The following is a 19,577-nucleotide window of genomic DNA, read 5'->3' on the forward strand; positions in this document are numbered from 1 at the left end:
TAGTGTATTTATATGTATATACATAATGAATAACTGTGGTATCGGTGTTCTCGTTCGGAGGGCGGTGCAGTGGCATGAAAGGCGCCGAGGAGCCCAGCGGGCGCTGCCGTGCGCTAGTTACAATCGTGAAAGACATTTTCACCACACCAGCTCGTAAATACTTTATTCTTCAAAAACTGATGGAGAAAGTAGCAATTTACCCATAAGAGCGGTAAACTAATTAGATGGAAATTTTGAGTTGATTCCGCATATTGGCTGGTGGAACCGACTTTTAAGTGATGTTTTTGGATGATAAATATTTAATAGCGCTCATTTGGATTTGATTTGTAATGTTTTACAATTAATATTTTTCTCGCGATGGTGTGGTGAAAAATGTTGTGATTCATTCGGTTGCAAAGTTTGTTTACTTAACCCTCTTGCCTTGGAGGCCTCGCAACGTTCAAGATTCCACTTTTCGAACCAATCACTAGGTTCGTGGTTCAATTTTGAAATCGTTGACTTGCTCGGATACCAATATTGGGAGGAGGAGTTAAACAACAACTTTGCGCCCTTGTAAAACAAGTAACTATTGTACAGTTGCCGAAGGAGCCGTGCTAGTGTATAGTTGTTGCCGACCTGCCGAGCTTATCGTCTCGCCCCGTGCGGTCCCAGTCGTAAACCTTGACGCGGCACGACGTCCCACTGCTAAGCATCACCGACTGTTGCAACCCACCATATTACACACATATCAAGCTTTTATTAAATTACACCATACAATTATTGTATCCCTAAGCGTATTTCATATAAAGAAAGAATGTATAAACTGATGTGTTAATATTGTACATTTGGGGAAGTTAATTTATAAATAAATAAAAAACTCGTATATTATACAAAGGACACAACAATATGTTAATATAATTAATAATAATGGATGATGATATGTATATCGTTACGGCAACACCTACCCAAAATGATGACCTTATTAGACACCGATTTCCACGCAACCACACAAAAAATATAACATCAACACGAGGATCACATAATGTAGTTAAAACTGCCGCAAAATGACTCTAAATATTACCAACAAGTGAGTGACAATTCAGTGGTGAAAATGCTGCAATATGATTTTTAATGACCTCTAGATGTTAGTCGATTGAACGAAAGGTAATTTTAAAAAAGTAGACGTCTAGGACTACTGGAGACCGTCTAGGAAGGCTTGCAAGGCAATATTGAGAGTCAAACATAAAGTCACTCAAAAACGAGAACAAAGCATCGCTAGGGCCGGTCTCGCTGACAAGCGGGCGGGCGCCGGCGCGCGCACGGACCTGCCGAGGTAATCATCGTTCTGAATGCCCATCCCCGGGTCCCAGTCCCACAGCTCGCACTGCAGCACCTGGCTCTTCCTTGAACTTATTACAGCCTTAGGACAAATCACAACAGTTTACAATTAGTTTAACATTCGCTGTAATAACTACATTTTGATGGAACCTAATCAACCTCGATAAAAACGACTGCAAGTCATGATAGATTTAATAAGGTTCATGGTTGGAGATGAATCGTGGAAGAACAAGAATAAATAATGTTTAATAACCAGTATATGTATACACAATAATTTATAAACTTACCTTGGGAAAAATTTCGGTAGTAATTACATACTTCATAGTTAATTTAGCTTATGCACTAGAAGCATTATGCGACTAAAGTACCGAAGCTCAAAGCGTAGCGCTCAAACTACATATTCATTTCTGACTGTTAGGTATCCAAAGGCAGAAGATTTATTGAAATGAGTATGTAGTCCAAATTAATAAGCGTGATATGAGTAAAATAAGCGTCTAATTAATATCCACGCCTTCGAGCCGATCGTGAGAGCGTAGGGGCCGTACGGCAGAGCGCAGCTCGCAGCTCGGCTGGAAGGCAGTCGGAGTGTACGTATACACCGTCCCGCACCACTACCGCTACACTACACACGCATGCCGCGCCGCACACCAGGCACAGCCCCGCCACCGCCGCCGCCGGCCGCACTTACCTGCCCAACTTGTCGTCCTCGTTGCCCTCGTCTTTGTCGAACACCTCTATTTCCAAAGCTTGACCGAGAGATTGCATTATACGCGCCTTTACGCCAAACGCGCAAAGTCCCACGCAAACATAGCAAGGAAAACAAAATAAGATGCACAACTTTATCTAAATTATTCATTGTTATAAAGTGGCTAAAATAGCGTTATGAAGCGAACTGAAATACGGAGCGGCGTAATTATACCAAATCTGTTTTTATATTATTTCAACCACTTCATAAAGTAGAATAAATATACTCAACATTACAATAATGAATTAATTTTAAATAATCGAGAAATATGCAAGTGTTATATTTCTTATTGGTAGTTCTTGCTTTAGTAAGGAATGCCAAATCCTATCGAAATAAACCACTTGCACTCGAAGTACGATATATTGCAACTACAAAAATAAACCTAAATTATTTAAATAGTCGGCTTGTCTTAACTTAATTGTTCGAATCGAATGTTTTTTCTAAACTAGACAAATGCCTAAAAGTAAGCCAACCATTTACTTAATTCATGTTTATTTTATTAACTAGTAATATTATAAAGCGGCGTTATTAACGAGTAGTTGGAAGAAAAGTTGTAGGTACAGTCGGACCCAACTAACTCTGAACAGATTTTGTACCCCCCAGACCCCAAAGAAAGTAATCCATAGGTGTGAGATCACAAGATCGTGGAGCCCAGTTCACAGGTCCATTACGGGAAATTATGCGCTCAACGAATGTTTCCCGCAATAAATTGATGCTGATTTTGATTTTCAAAATAACTTTGTACAATTTGCAATCATTGTTCTGAAGTAAGTCTATTCATTGTGAAAATGACAAAACGTACTGACCACAAATATCCCGCCAACTGTTAAATTGACAATCACTAGAAACAGTGTTGCCAATTTAAAAACCAATCTAAAAAAACACCCGTTACTAATAGGTATCTAATTAACAAACAATTTCTTCCAACTAACTAAAAACCTATGTGTACCTCAAACGGGTTACTTACTAAGAGCGTCTTTCCAAAATTGTTTGACATGTTTAATCCATGGAATAACTGTCTTAGACAATATAAAGCTTGTATAGATTTAGGTACTTACTAAAAAGTAATGGCATAATCGAGGTTTTATGAAGAGAGACCCGGAGTAAGTAACACAAGATTTTGTTTCAGAATTGTTATATTAGGATAGGTAGATAATACCTATATAGATATCCCGATAGAATGTAATACACATGCTTGTTACATTAAAAAAAAATTAGACAATAGAATCAGACAAATAAATGTAAGGTCAAAATAAATAAAGTTTCCAATTCGAGGTATATTGACAATAATTCACTTGTTTTTCAATAATTCCTATGTTTACGAGGGGAGACTGAAAAGTTCTAAGCCTAAGATAAAAAAAAACAATTGAGAAATTTTTACTATTTTTATTTTTCATTATAATCTTTCTCTAATTCAATACATTTATTACTTTTTTTATACAATGATTTTAGACCTTTCAGGAAATATTTTTTATTTTTGGCTGCCAAAATGTTTCTATACAGCCGCCTTCATTTTTTCATCACTTCCAAATCGTTCTCCTCTTAAGTCTTACTCCAAATTACTGGATAGGAAATAATTGCTAGGGGTCAGATCTGGACTGTAGGGTGGGTGGTCAATTTCTTCGAAGCCGGTTTCCTTCAGAGCAAGCTTGACAACACGAGCGTTGCGAACGGGTGCGTTGTCTTGCAAAAACAAAATGCCTTTGCTTAGTTTGCCCCTTCGTTTCTCGACTATGGCTTGCCGCATAATAAACTGCATATATTGTAGAGCCTTTTGCTAAATAATCTATTAAAACAATGCCATCGCAGTCCAAAACACCGTGGTCATTAGCTTAGACGCCGTTAGTTTCTCCGATGGCCTTTCACCCTTTTCGATCCACTGCATAGATTAAGATTTAGACTCCAGATCATACTATCTTATCCACGTTACATCAACAGTAACTATACGGAAACAAACTTCATCTAAACCATCTTCGCACAATTCTAAAAATACCTTACAAGTTTGGACACGATGTTCTTTATAGAAAGCTGTCAGCATTTTCGGCACCCAACGAGCGCTGCCTTTCGTCCAAAATTTATCCAACCCTTTCCTTACTAATACCTAAGGTTTCAGCTATTTGCCGAACCTTAATTTTCCGATCCTCTAATACATTTTTTTTTAGTTTTTCAATGTTTTCTTAAGTCACAGCCGATATTGGTCGCCCTGAGCGAGGGTCATCTTCAATCGACTTCCGTCTAAGTTTAAAAAGTTGACTCCACTTTTTAACAGTGGCATAAGAAGGTCCATATGCACAGTAAATAATAGCCATTTCCTTAAAAACACATTGCGGTGATTTGTTCTTTTTCGCGAGGAACTTAAATACAGCACGGTGCTCAATTTTCGTAATATGCGTTGAAAACTCACACATGAATCACATGATAAACATATCGTTGAATATCTCGAGACAAAATAAAAGAAATATGACATTTCTTTTCTTTAATAATTTACTGTTTAAATGGTATTTTTAGTGGCCAGTGTTATTAACGTATATGCAACATCGAAGTACCTTAGGCTTAGAACATTTCAGTCTACCCTCGTACATTAGATACAAGCCAAAATTGTGAATAATAAAAATAGTAGGGTTTATTTGCCATGTTCGTTATGATAATTATTTATGGCGCTTCACTATGCCTTGATTTACATCTACCACAGCCCCTGATCACCCCTAGAATTCAACTGAATGAGTACAGGTTTTGAACGCAACCAGGTCGCATTCTATAACCAAATTAGTATGGGAGCGGCAACTAGGGGTGACCGAGTCTTAAATAACATGCTCCATTCTATCTAGCTTCACTAAACAAGAGACTTTTATATTATTGCCCTTGGCTGATTCTATTGTATCCCAAAGTACATATTATATATTTCGCGTTGTTTGTTATTAGTGGCAAAATATGATAAACTGTACGCATGCATCCTATGTGTGCCTCACTAAAAATAATGAAATAAAATAACAAGATGTACATTACTCTACATAGTCTACATAATTATGTAAGTAGGTGTGTCCGCGTAAGGACCACCTTAATATAATTAAATTAGTTAAGGTCGTGCGCCTAATTGGTGTGTCCCAGAGGCGTAGTCCCCGTTATACGAGTAAACTTGTTATTTCAATCATATGGATGGCCTTGGCAAGACAATGTGTTTTGTGATCTGATCTCGCATCATGGAGAGTTTCAGTATCTGCAAATATTCATTAATTATATAACATTTGTAAAGTTGAAGACAAATTCCTGCTTCGAATTTAACAGTTGATATCGATGACGTTGTACACAGCTTCGTACATTATGTGATGTATGTGGTAATTGCGGTAACACTTGTTATCAAAAGTTGAAAACTTATGGCGCAATACAGCGCAGCGATTGATAATTTTAACTCGCTGAATACAGCGTATCCATTTCAGCTGTCAAACTAGGGAGCACTTATAGGTAATACTTTACGCATATTATATAATCAATAAATCAATTATTTATTCTTGGGTAATCTGTATGCGGTAGCGTGTCAGAGCTATAAAAATGTTCAGTAGTTGCGGTTCCAATTTCAGTCTTTTTAACAGTCAGAGCGCTTACGTACTGTAGGACAATGATATTATATAACCATAGATAGGTTATCCTCATACTTGAGGAGCGCAAAAAATTCTTCGATATTTATTTTTGTGCCTACGAAGAAATCTGTTATTTTTGATTAATTTTCTCATTCCATCCATCTTTGTCACACTCGTTGTTAAACATAAGGTCGTCTCTTTCTCTTTCGGTGTGCCGGAGGTCGTTAGTACGTGCACATTTCTCGCTTGTCCAGCCGCGACTAAAGGCAACTTGTCCAATTTGTCACAAGTTACGCGCTTCAATTTTGGAATACCTATAACCTATCTTGAGTTATAAATCATTGCTGTAGGATAGGTAATATAAGGTAGGTATTTTATTTTATATTTTAGTTATTTCTTGTGATCTAATTACAAAGTCTGCATATATTAGTAATGTTAAAATTATGATTGGACCGGACCTAACATAATCATTAATAAAATAGCACCGACTGCATAAACAGTTTTCAATGCCATTAGTTACTATCTAGTTGTTAAATCTTCAAATGCAAGGGTTACCACTTATAAACAATACCCATATCACTGTAGGTGTGCATATGTGAATAGTTCGCATTATTTCTAGGATCCCATCAGGTTTTGACATACAGTACTCTAAAACAATCTTAAACAGTGGTTACGCCGTTAACATCAATGCATAAAAAAAACTAACCACCTTATTCATAAAACTTTACCGGCCTGATTTAGTTAAATTATGTTTTATCCCTTTCTTACACATGCATAAGTCAAAATGTCAGATAAGGACAAACGATTATTAGCTAATTGAGGTTTGAAGCACGTATAAACGACATAGCAATAAGGGGGTAAGTATTTAAAGGGTCTAAACAGAGCATATTATACGACGTCGGAATTGGATCTACCACAGTACGTAAACGGTCTAACAGAGTCTGTTAAATATTTACCTTAACTCGCTGTACACCTACATCTTAAATCACTAGCCAATTGTATGATGCCTGAGGTCTGCCTGTGAAGTGTTCTTAACATGTTCCCAGTCCAGCAATAAACATTAACTAAGTGAAATAGGAACTGGAGTAGGTATACTCCTGGTATAACGTGTATGGATACACGTTTAGCAAAGCGATAACTCGTCATTGTGTGAAACCTTACGGTCCAATAACTCTGGGTCGCTCGCCGAATGCAAACAATGTCAGTAACTTGGCAACCACGTATTTTGCATTCTGCGGCCGACTTGGTTAGAGACACAGTGTGATTGCATCATTAGGTGTTCACTTGAAGCTATTCACTTTGAATTTATTATAATATAATATGATAATTGGATGTATATTGGGACTGTGAACTTATTTCTTTTTCTTATTGCTTAACTCACACGTACTGACTTACAAGATATATTTCTAAAATAGAATAGTATGTATACTCAAGAGCAATTAAAATGGGTCACTTTTCATGACATTTTCCATACAAAATAACTCTTTTTATTACGCTTGAGTACATGTAAGTGAAAGTAGAAAAAACCAAATAATATATATATATATATAGTGTTAATATAAAAATACCGTAAAATAATTTAGTTAGAAAATGCGGTGTCCCATGACCAGTGCTATTTAGGAATAGAAAGAAGAGTAGTGGAGGTATTAGGAAGGAGGCTCACCTCACACCAGTAGTCCCAGCGCGGGTTGACGTTGTTGTCGATGTGCTTGGTCCTCCACTTCTGCGCGCCCACCGTGATGATCGCGTACGGGTCCGACTTACCCTTGCCTTTATAAAAACAACACATTGTTGACTATAACCCTACATAATACATCGTAAGGCTCGAGCCCTCGCGGATTAGGTACAAACCTGTTAAGCGTTGAAGCGGTAATGGATTTTAGTAGATTTTATTAAACAACTTTAACACATTCACTTCCAGGAACCCACCTGGTGGGCGCTCGTAAACTTTGCACAGATGCCGGACAACCCGCTGGGCGGGTTGTTTTATACGCAGCTATAGACGACCGGTTTCTGGGGTAGTGCGCCCAGAATGTGTTAAGACTCCTATTCCGACAAAAAAAATCCTTAATCTTTATTTTTCTTTACCGCGCTCGTGTTGGATTAATCTGTCTTATACAACTGATATCTACGTAAAGTCTTACTACTGAAACATTACACAAATTGCCTAAACTCACCCAACATAGAAATATCCTTCTTCATGAGATTTTGAGCTTGCACCAGATGTATACGCAGCACTCCCTGAAAATATTAAATTATTTTAATGCTCAACCAAAAATAGAACGTACATACATATATTGTTTTTATACGGAACCGGTAAAGAAGCATCTCACGAAAGTGTCCACGGTGTGCCCCTTTGAAACATGTTTTTTTTTTGTAGGTACAGGACTTTTCCCTCTATGAAAAAAAAATAGACAAAACTAATTTTCATATATTTATTACACGTCAAAAACCAATAAAAGAAAAACCTTGCGTTTGCAAAGTACCTCGTCACTACAACTTTCTAAGAACATTCCAACCAATTTTTTGGCCGTCTTCTATAGAGCAGTCTCATTTATTTTCTATTGACATGAACTTGTAGGTACTGTATCCGCTCTACTATCGAGACGACTAAAGGTATTAATTAGCACATCTAAAAGTTCTGCACCGGCACCTCAAGTGAGGAACCATGCACAATTGTCAGACTAACATAATTCAGCAGAGACCAATTAATTTTAACGGATTTTTCAACGATGGTAACCGGTTTACAGCAAGTGTGTTCAAGTATAAGGCCAGAGTGGACGCTCGAGTTGGGCGTGTAGCGGGGCGGGGCGTGCGGCGTGCATGTTAAACAAACGCAAACGTATAGGAGCGGCCTTAGTGCACGCTGCTCAAATTACTCCTGACCCCGACGCCACGCTGCACGCCCCGCCGAACGCTCCGCTTCAAGCGTCCACTCAGGCCTTAAGAGGCTCACCTCCGGCTCCGGCATGCGCAGGTCGACGGTGGGGATCTCGTCGCTCAGCTTGATGGGCAGCTTGTTCGGCAGCACCATCATGTTGGCGATCTGCTCCACGATGCAGCGCCGCAGTATGTCACTGAAACATTCCAGTGGGGTTAGCCACTAAAACACATGATAATGTTCCTTTTTAAAATTAGGTTTGCAGCATGTAAAATCAATGTGTTACATAAAATATTATCTTACTAATACATATTACTTACGATGACATAATTATACACTGAATTACCTACGGGTTATCATTTTAAGAAACCATTCTAAAAACACGCATAACTGAAATTCTTGTGTAATGTTGTATTTTGCTAAATATTTTTGTCTTATTTTAGTTAGCAATGAAAAAATATTCCATGCACACAGTGACCAATCCTCATTATTCTTGAGAGCATCTGAAAATGTATTTTATCGTCTTAAAAATAGAGTCTCGTTCAGGTAAATGTGATCACCTTGTTCGCTCCTATGTATCTAATAGCGACTGCACCGACTATTGATTGTGGCATGGAATGACCCGCTGATCTAGGCCACAATACTTTACAAGTATCTGCATACTTACAACATGTTTATCGATTCTCTTGACCCAAATAGCGTTGTCCATTAGTGACAGAATCATTCCACTAATTGTACCTACATACATGTACCCCATATAGTGTCAATGACATTTTTAGGAAAATATTTAGCATATGTACTTAATATAGAAATTTCGCCAGCTTTGTAACATTTTTAAATTAGTGTCAAACCTCTTATTCCTTTAATAAACCAGCAAGTCTATGTATATTATTTATATATTTCGGGGATCTCCGAAACGGCTCTAACGGTTTCGATGAAATTTGCTATATGAAGGTTTTCGGGGGCGAAAAATCGATCTAGCTAGGTCTTATCTCTAGGAAAACGCGCATATATGAGTTTTTATGTTTTCCGAGCAAAGCTCAGTCTCCCAGATATTGTTCCTTAAGAGGAAAATTTGCCTAGCCTATGCCTTTCAATTTTTCCTCTTAAGGAACAATATCAGGCATAGGTACTTTAGTTATTTGTACAACAAGAGATCAAAGTTTGATATTTCTTCGAGTGCTTATTTTGAGTCCCGTGCAAGCGAAAGATTCTATAGTAGATTCACGAGCGTAGCGAGTGAATCTAATTTAGAATCTTGAGCGTAGTAAGGGACTCAAAAGCGCACGAGATGTAAATAACTTTGATCTCGTGTAGTTCATAAAACTTTTCACCTCAGCAGTAAGAACATTTAGACAACCCGAAAAATGTAATCCTTCTTCATCACTTACCTATTTAGTCATGTTTCTTAAGACATATGTACTAACAATTAAGTATAATTACCACAATCAAACACAATAACAAACAAACAAACGTAGTAAATTTCAGTAAAATAGGTAATATATGAAAACAACGACCATCAATTGATTGACATTTGAATCGGCAACTTTTTTTTGTAAAAAAAAAAACATTGTAAGATACGGTCCGAATTACGGATAATTACTATTACTATTGTAGAGATTCTTAAAAGTATAATTATTTATTTTACGTGATATACTGTGTATTTTTTGAGTTCATTATTTTAATCGTACAATAAATTACGTAAAATATTGTGTTTTTATCAAATCTGAAACTTTATTTTCATTAATTACATATTAAGAATTCATACTTGTATGTGTTTTGGAACGATGCGTTCTGACGGTTTTCGGGGGTCTATTATAAACCGTCAATATACCGTTGAATGTCGTTTGAATTTTTTTTTTATCTCTTTCTTTTTGCTAACGACGTGAAAGGGACAGAGATAATAAAATCCAAGTATTTCGAATTTGTATTAGACCCCGCATGTTGAAATGACATTTGAATATTAAGGTCACTTGAATGTCATTTTGTAACAAAGTACCCTTGTTCGAGCTGCTGAGGTGAAAAATATATTAATGCTTTTATGAAGATATATACTTAAATACGGTAAGGTAATACAAGGGTACGCACGTAAATCAATAAATAAAACAAGATGGACGCCTTATTTTGGGTTTGACAGTTCGGTGTTGTTGAGGAAGAAATGAAACCTACAGCCCGCCCACTGGTGAACTCTGGAGACGAGCGTCATTACTGTCATCACTACAAGTACTAACCTCAGAAGCGGGGCTATACAAAATTCTGCAATAGGGAACGTCAGATGTTTTAGGGTGATAGGAGTTTTGTCAGGATATGCCATTGTTTGCTATGGCAACCCTACCTCAGGCCCGGCATGTCCAGCACGTCGGCCGCGCCCACCAGGTTGAAGTCGATGGACGGGTTGTTGAGGAAGAACACCTGCAGCCCGCCCACCAGCGGGATCTTGGTGATGAGCGGCTTCATCACTACGCGGACCATGCCGTGGATCTAAACGACAAGTTCCTTTTTCATTTTTTTCTTACATACAACTGCATCTATAGAAGAGCCAATGTCAGATGAACTAAGGGCTGTTCCGTAAAGTTTTATTACATGAACACATTAATCTTAATTTTTAAACAAGCAGAAACGTCTGCAAACTATGCTATTAAGCTTAAAATAAATTTAAAAGTGGAAAGATTACTGTCTTGGGTGAGACTTGAACTCACGGCCTCTGGATCGATACTCCAGCTCTCTGCCATCTGAGCCACCAAGACCTCATCCATAGCCAGCAAATGTTTGCACCATATGCTGCTTTTGAAAGATTTTATGGTGGGTAACAATTAAAGCCCCATGGTCAGAAACACCCTGTACACATATACTTGAAAAAGTGTGGTCTATAGTTTTAGTAAATATATTATATCTACTATTGGTTACTAGATAATTGTATAGTAAAGTAAAGCAAAATCTCTCTACCTGCAGATCCTTTATACCCCCGCGAATGCCTTGGAGAACAAATGAGATATCACAGTCCCCAGCATAACTGAAACGAAAACACAATTCATGGTGTCACTGTAGTAGCGTACAAACCTATGTTATCTTTTTAATTGGTTGTGCATTTTGCTAGTCTTTCAAATAGGGAATGCAGACATACTCGTAATAAATGCACCACTTACAAGAGATCAATATCCATGATGATTTCGTCCCTCGAGAGATTCTTGTCGTAAACCTTCACGCCACCGACCCTAGGTGCCTGCAAATGTTAAACACTAAATAAACACAATGTAAACTTAAAGTAAGTAGGAAACTATTTATTAACGTAAAATATTTTATCTACTTATGATACCTACATTTTTAGTTTGTTTTATGTAAAGCATTAAATTAATATAATTGTGACTGATATTAAAGAGACAATTATAACAAAACTAGATTACATTAAATCAACCAGAAGTAAAAACTATTTAATCTAAGTCTTTGCGTAATCCGGTTAAAATTATACCTTATTTCTTATGCGCGGTATCAATGTTGATTAGCTATTTCTATTAATAATATTACACTCATGACTCTCAAGAACAATGAAGACCTCTTACTATGCAAGTATGCATATGCGTGGATATTTCTATACAAACCCAATTTCTTGAGTGAATCCTCTTGAGTGTGGCGTCAATGGACTAAATACAGTTTCATTAATCATTAAGCTTTCATTAAGTTTGCATTGCAGATGTGAAGTAGAAGCTGATGAAGCACAGGATAAATTGATACCATTAAACATAATTTGGGCGCATGCCAACCAGCTAAAATGAAATCTACAATAATATAATTGATACACGCGTGCTACGACTGCTGTGGGCTGTGGGCGTATTATTTATTGAACGAATTGGATAAATGTACTCACAATAGTGCCTAGGATCGAGCGCTCAAATTTGAACCCGGTCATTTTGTAGTTAGCCAGGCTCTCGGCTACGGCCGGTTCGATAGTATCCTTCAACAGATTTCGCGCGTAATGATTTACGTTCGGCCATACTTGGAGAATAATCTGTAAAAATACACCAATTTGATTATTGAAACATTCATACTGCTAAAGCAGTCACATTATACATGTGCACCAAATGTGACTTACTCTATTTAACCATTCTGCACGTTCCACGTCGGGGAAGAACACCTGTAAGATAATTACATGCATGCATAATTAAAAGGAATAGGTAGGTATGAGTAGCTTTAAACCTTATGCACCTAGTAATAAAGTAGCAGTGATAATAAAAAATACTATAAATTACAGATTTCTAGTTGCATTTTTACAAAGCAGTTGTTACGGGAGCCGGTCATAATAGACCAGGCAGTGGTTACCCATGCAGGCAGATCGTCGATCCTCGCCAGCACGATGTCCTTCTCACTGGAGACGGCGGCCGCCTTGGCCAGCGACCGTCGGTACTCGCTGTCGCGGCGCCACTGGTCGCGCAGCACCGAGAGCACCACGGGCCCGATCAGCCACGCCACGCTCCATTGCATGTAGCCCACCAGGTACACGGCGCCGACTATTGACACCTGCACACATAACCATTATCCTTTCTTACAGGGGTTCTGATAGTGAATGGCCACGCTCCACCCCGCCCGGAACTACCACACCCCGCGGTGGAAAATTGATTTCAGATAGACTTGAGTACGATTTTGATTGAATCTAAGCACGGTTAGCAACGCGATGATGAAACGTTCAAAATTCCGGTGCATTATTGTGCTATGTAGAATCTGTGAAGAGTCATAGTCATAGAATGTCTTATATTATATTCTACGACTCTTAATCTGTCAGACTCTATGGATGCTTGCCAATTTTAATAAATAACATCTTATTCTTGTACCACGTTAACATGACGATTAAGTACGCCAAAATGGTTTAACTTATTATTCTGAAATTTAACTGACTGCCTTAAGGAACTTTCACACACATTGATACAGACGTGTCATGCGCACATAAACGCTAAAACGATTTCCGTCGTATGGCGTATCCGCCCTGTGGTTGTGACTTGCTTGTGAACAATAGGAAACTACGAATCCTCGGAAATGAATTTATTCGTCACCCGAGCATAAAGGTTGCTCTTATCTCTTATCTTATCTTAAATCGCTGTTTGCTAAGTTTTAATGACCGTTAACATAGCCATTATACGTGGTGCGTTCACACGTTTAATAGGTAATACAAGCTATGGGATAGATTAACTATTATATATGTATGTATATTAAACATTGATATATAACTGGCAAAAGGACCATAAGGAAAATATGTAGCCTACATATTAGGTAACGATATGTACAAATAATAGTTATTTGTACAACAAGAGATCAAAGTTTGATATTTCTTCGAGTGCTTATTTTGAGTCCCGTGCAAGCGAAAGATTCTATACTAGATTCACGAGCGTAGCGAGTGAATCTAATTTAGAATCTTGAGCGTAGTAAGGGACTCAAAAGCGCACGAGATGTAAATAACTTTGATCTCGTGTACTTCACAAAACTTTTCACCTCAGCAGTGAGAACATATTAGAGAACCCGAAAAATGTATTCCTTCTTCATCACTTACCTATTCACTCATGTTTTCTTAAGATATATTAACAATTAAGTTTTCACCTCAGCAGCTCGAACAAGGGTACTTTGCTACTTAAAAACAGTGAGCAAAATGTGCTCACTGAGTGAGCAAAATCGAATTTTGCTCATTTTGTCTCACTCAGTGAGCAAAATGCGATTTTGCTCACTGTTTTTAAGTAGCAAAGTACCCTTGTTCGAGCTGCTGAGGTGAAAAATATATTATATTATTAGGTATATGCGGCTCATACAATACACAAGTAAGTAGAGATACTATAATATAAACTGTTTAGTTAGCATGATACCGCATATCATAAAAATTATATCGCAACCAAATGTGGTCAGTTAACAATACAGAGAAACCACATTCTGGCACATTTTAAGTAGTTAAAAACCAAATCAATTCCCTTCCAAATTCCAATTGCTTCCTGTGTAATAGGCACTAATAATCTAGTGATGATGTCACTCTCTACTAATGTAACCACTAATAACCACTCAATACCTAAGCCTCCATAGTGTAGACGCTAGTTTGGATAAAGCTTTATGCTTATGCCATGATGCCCCTGATTCCCAAACGGTGCCGCGGCATGGTCCAAAAATGTCGTGAACTGGTATGCTTTTGAATGATACATTATAGAGGTATGGCTCAAAGGTATATTAGAGGACCTCTGGGCATGCTCAAAAACTTAGAATGTCAATGCAAAGGCCCTTGCAATGGCTTTTAAAGTTTAGTTTAGTTTTAATTTTCTTTTGATATTCTAGTTTATATTTTATGTTTTGTTGATTCATATTAATTTTAATAAGTAAGTATATGAATTTGTCATATATGTGGGTGGTCATGCTTGTAAAATTTGTTTCACCGTACCATCAAAACTACAAAGCTGATTTTCATGAATGAAGTCTCAATCTATTAGTTTTTATGACGTGGATGACATAAGACCACACTTCTCGCCAATTTTCAACTTGTACAGTCAGCAGCAAAAGTTGCTAAGCAGGCGAGGTGTTCAAAATTACCTTGACACGCTCTTATTCTCTTAACAATAAAGTCGCGTCAAGATCATTTTGAACACCTGGTCTGCTTAGCAACTTCTGGTGCTGACTGCACCATCAAAGTTATTAACATATTAATTATAGCAATAACATAGTTTTTGGAGTAGGCAGTGAAGGTTGTCTACTTCATTCATATTTAGATTCACTTTTTAAGTTGTTAAACAATCCTTCAAGGTAAAATACCACATAGGTGACTCAACGGCTGGTGTTACTCCCCAGTAGATACCTTACCTACATGACGTCACTCTCACTCAGGTGTCCTGACTCATGCATGCAATCATTATTACATATACCTATGTTGGCTTTAGCATTAACATACTACCTAAGATGCAAGCAATAAAGAGCCATGAGCTATGTGATGGTGACCATTCTGAATTAAAGAACTTCACAATTTAAAAAAATGCCGAATATCTTGAATTAAATATCGATTTTTGCATTGACATATGTACAATATATAGTTTTCTTTTGTTTTGTAGAGTTAATCTAATCTATCTATCTATCTAATACCTTTAAACGAGCAATTCTTGTTTATTTATTTATTTATATATACATATATATATTTCGGGGATCTCGGAAACGGGTCTAACGATTTCGATGGAATTTGCTATACGGGGGTTTTCGGGGGCGAAAAATCGATCTAGCTAGGTATTATCTCTGGGAAAACGCGCATTTTCGAGTTTTTATATGTTTTCCGAGCTTCGCTCGGTCACCCAGATATTTATTATAATGCCAGTTTTACAGTGCAGTGGCGTTATACATACAATATAATAGCTGGTCAACCAAATCTTGTCAGTAAATAGGAACCAAAAAAACTATACTCATCCTTTTCTTTTGGGTGCTAGTACTAGTGTAAGACAAAGATAATATGAATCTCTCTGTCTATGTTTGAAATGGAACAGTCATGTGACACACTATAGCGTTCAATTATTTTGTATGTAACAAAAAAAATGACTACCTATGTCATGGCGCGTACAGACTAAGCCAACGAAAGGTATGGAAAGTTTGCCTTTTGGACAAACATCCGTATAGGGTTACTGCACTAGTTTCCGTCCAGCTCTATCAGCGAATTAAAAATAAAACATATTTGTAGTAAAGTTGCAGCTTTGCATATTTGTAGTAAAGTTGAAGATAAAAAGTGCAGACGGGAAATGATGGAGAGTTTAATTACTGTTCTATCTATTTTAAGTACGTAGTGTATTTAGAAGTATAATAAAACCAAAAAACCGGCCAAGTGCGAGTCGGACTCGCGTTCTAAGGGTCCCGTCCATTAAGTCCAACTCCCGCTTGACTGCACATTTGCACGGACCTATGTGCATTTTTTGTCAGACATATCCTAAGAACTAAATATGTTAATTTTATCACAATTATAATAACTCTACTGGCGAAAGTGTTCCCAACATCTTTATTTATATGAATTTAAAAGTGGAAAAATTACTCTCTTGGGTGAGACTTGAACTCACGGCGTCTGGAGTTCAAGTGTCACCCAAGACAGTATTTTTTCCAATTTTTAATTTATTCTGAGCATAATAGCATCGGTCGCAGACATTTCTGCTTCTTAAAAAAATAATTAAATTGTATGTGTATATATATCAAGTCCAGAAGTAATTTATTAATGTTATCTACAACCAGAGCCCGTACCATGAGTCACTGACAGTGTCAAAACTGACATATACGCTATCCAGAACGTAATTTACTTTCTATAATACATCTTGTTCGCACTAATATGCGAGTACGAGCGAGATGCATAGAAAGTAAATTACGTTCTCGATGGCGTTTATGTCAGTGCCAAACTGATGGTAGCCGTACAGAAGCATAACAACTTATCAGAAATCATCTAAACATACTTAAAAATCCTAAAAGCTGCTTACCGCTCTTACAATGCAGGTACGCCGTGAGATACAAAACATTTTTTTAAGAGGGTTATTTAAGAGGGTTATAAAAGAAAAATGTTTGATAAGGTTACTATTATATATATAGTAGGATAACTGGGCTATTCACAGGTTTTTTTTTCTAGAGCAAATCCCCATACTTTTAATTCTGTAGAGGAGTTTCGTAAAAAAAAGTGTAAAGATTTTTTTATGAATTATGAATTTCTCGTATTTTTTGTATGGGTGAGTGAAAATTTAGTCACAGAAATGAATTCCTTATCCTCGAATTACACGAAAAAGACACCAAACTTGATATAGTTGCTAGATGTAATGCAGATATAAAATTTAGAGTGAGGCGCGCCGGAGGCATTTCCCCCCATTTTTGAGTTACTCACAATGAGCTCTTTCATTTGAATTGTAACAAGATATAGTTTGAAAAACTTTATTTTTTAAGTTTCCCATTTACACCCCAAAAGTGGCTCCCATGTTTAAAATTCATTTGTTTGCGTTACATGGCCGTCTTTGAGTCACAAACTTGCATATGTGTACCAATTTTCACCTTAATTGGTCCAGTAGTTTCGGAGAAAACATTAAAAAAAACCCGTAGGGGTAGGGTCAAAGACTAAGTAATTAAGTACGACTCACGTTTGACTGCACATTTCTAATAGGTTTTCCTGTCATCTATAGGTAAAGAACTATTTTGTGTATTTTTTTCAAAATTTTAGACCCAGTAGTTTTGGAGATAAGGGGGGGGAAATGGTCATTTTTTGCCTATTTTCTTGAATAAACGCTAAACTATTTATTTTAAAATTATAAAAAAAATATATTTGAGATTCTTACAATGAGCCCTTTCATTTGATATGTAACACGATATAGTTAGAAAAACTTTATTTTTTAATTTTCCCATTTACCCCCCAAAAATGGCCTCCATATTTAAAATTCATTTATTTACGTTACACGTCCATCTTTGGGTCACAAACTTACATATGTGTACCAAATTTCAACTTAATTGGTCCAGTAGTTTCGGAGAAAATAGGCTGTGACAGACGGACGGACGGACGGACGGACGGATGGACGGACAGACAGACAGACAGACGAGTGATCCTATTAGGGTTCCGTTTTTTCCTTTTGAGGTACGGAACCCTAAAAATTATTATTTTTATGATGTTTTTTTTTAAGAAATCTTAGTCGCGAGCAGAAGCTATAAAACTAACTTAATCCGCATTTCGGAGTTGGCAACTCTTATAATTGGACGAAACCTAACCATGACCTAACGCACCTACACTACCGACCGAACGAAAGCCAACGAAGGATGGCAAACATTCTCTTTGTACGCGCCCATTCTGGTTCACATTCACATGATAATGGATGACAAAATCATTATCATTGCTAGTCTTATTTACCATGACAAGTTAGCTAAAAAAAGAAACATTAAACGAAAACTGAGGTGGTGGACAGCGTGGACACTGACATATTTTAAGAATTATTTTTATACAGCTGAGCCATCCACAGTGTCCACACTAAATTCGGCCAAATGAGTAAATTCCTTTAATGTGGCCGCCACGTTCCGGATCGTCATCGAACGTCAACGAACTCTTGTTGTCGTTCACTAAACCGTCTAGACTGGGCCAGCAAAGGCCCTTCATTTGTGTTCGTTCCTTTAGTCAGTCAGACAACAGAATGTAGAAAGTTTGTGGTTATTATGAGTTTAAAAACAATGAATTCCTAATTATCATTTGTCAATGTATAATAATTATTTTCAATTAAAAAATATACTTAGTTAAAAAGTATGTGGCAATTGCCTGTATTCCACCCCTGGTTACATTGTACCCATGCACTTTGCCAATCACACTTCTGCATTATCTACTAAAAACTCTTGATATCTTGTGCTGAAACTGCCTCTATGCTGTCAATAAACTTTTTCATAATCACATTTTGCATTAAGAGACAAATACTACAGAAAGAAATCTGAAAATATTACTATAATGGCTTGAAAACATACCTTCTTAAAGAAACGGTAGATCATAGACAGTACACTAACACTGTCATCACTGCTCAGGGGCACCACCGGTTTACTTGGTGATACCATTTTGGTATCACTTGCCTATAACATAAAAAAAAAAAAAATAATGTTATTACCAAATATTCAGAAATAAAGAAAGCACTTATAGAGTACTGCACTTACAATTCACGGGTAAACAAAAGTTAAAATTTGGAGGTCGCTATTGAATCACGATTAAAAATAGATTCACATAAAACAAAATATTGAAAATGCAAAAGAACATTCAGCAAAATAGTATCAAGCAAAAAGAAAAGTAAAATTATTCCACATACCATGCTGCAGAGTAATTCGTTGCGGGCGTGCTAGTTGATAAAAAACTAAACAGAATACATTACTACGCACAGTGCTACTGGAACTAACCGAATATGTCCCGAACGTCGATATGAATCTTGGTAAAACCGCAGGACTAACAAAATAAACTGCGCCAGTACGACGTCACGTTGACAATAAAATATTTCATAACCTAAGAGCTAAACTAAACGTAAATCATTACATTAATATTATAGCAAATATTTTAAAAATACTGTGCACGTTC

The 19,577-nt window shown here is 37.0% G+C and overlaps 1 protein-coding gene across 1 annotated transcript in view; it reads right to left on the reverse strand.

The window, feature by feature from the left end:
- The window catches only part of LOC134661436 (extended synaptotagmin-2-A), a 33,640-nt gene extending 14,063 nt beyond the window's left edge, over positions 1-19,577 (reverse strand). The window contains exons 1-12 of the mRNA XM_063517531.1: positions 19,315-19,577; positions 18,983-19,084; positions 12,839-13,036; positions 12,612-12,653; positions 12,387-12,527; positions 11,668-11,744; positions 11,468-11,534; positions 10,857-11,002; positions 8,597-8,717; positions 7,818-7,881; positions 7,304-7,410; positions 1,305-1,399 (exon numbers count right to left, since the gene is read on the reverse strand). Of these exons, the coding sequence (XP_063373601.1) occupies positions 1,305-1,399; positions 7,304-7,410; positions 7,818-7,881; positions 8,597-8,717; positions 10,857-11,002; positions 11,468-11,534; positions 11,668-11,744; positions 12,387-12,527; positions 12,612-12,653; positions 12,839-13,036; positions 18,983-19,084; positions 19,315-19,317 (1,163 nt within the window). The 5' untranslated portion in view covers positions 19,318-19,577. The remainder of the gene's footprint in view (positions 1-1,304; positions 1,400-7,303; positions 7,411-7,817; positions 7,882-8,596; positions 8,718-10,856; positions 11,003-11,467; positions 11,535-11,667; positions 11,745-12,386; positions 12,528-12,611; positions 12,654-12,838; positions 13,037-18,982; positions 19,085-19,314) is intronic.

Source organism: Cydia amplana, chromosome Z (genome assembly GCF_948474715.1).
Source record: "Cydia amplana chromosome Z, ilCydAmpl1.1, whole genome shotgun sequence".
NCBI classification, from domain to species: domain Eukaryota; kingdom Metazoa; phylum Arthropoda; class Insecta; order Lepidoptera; family Tortricidae; genus Cydia; species Cydia amplana.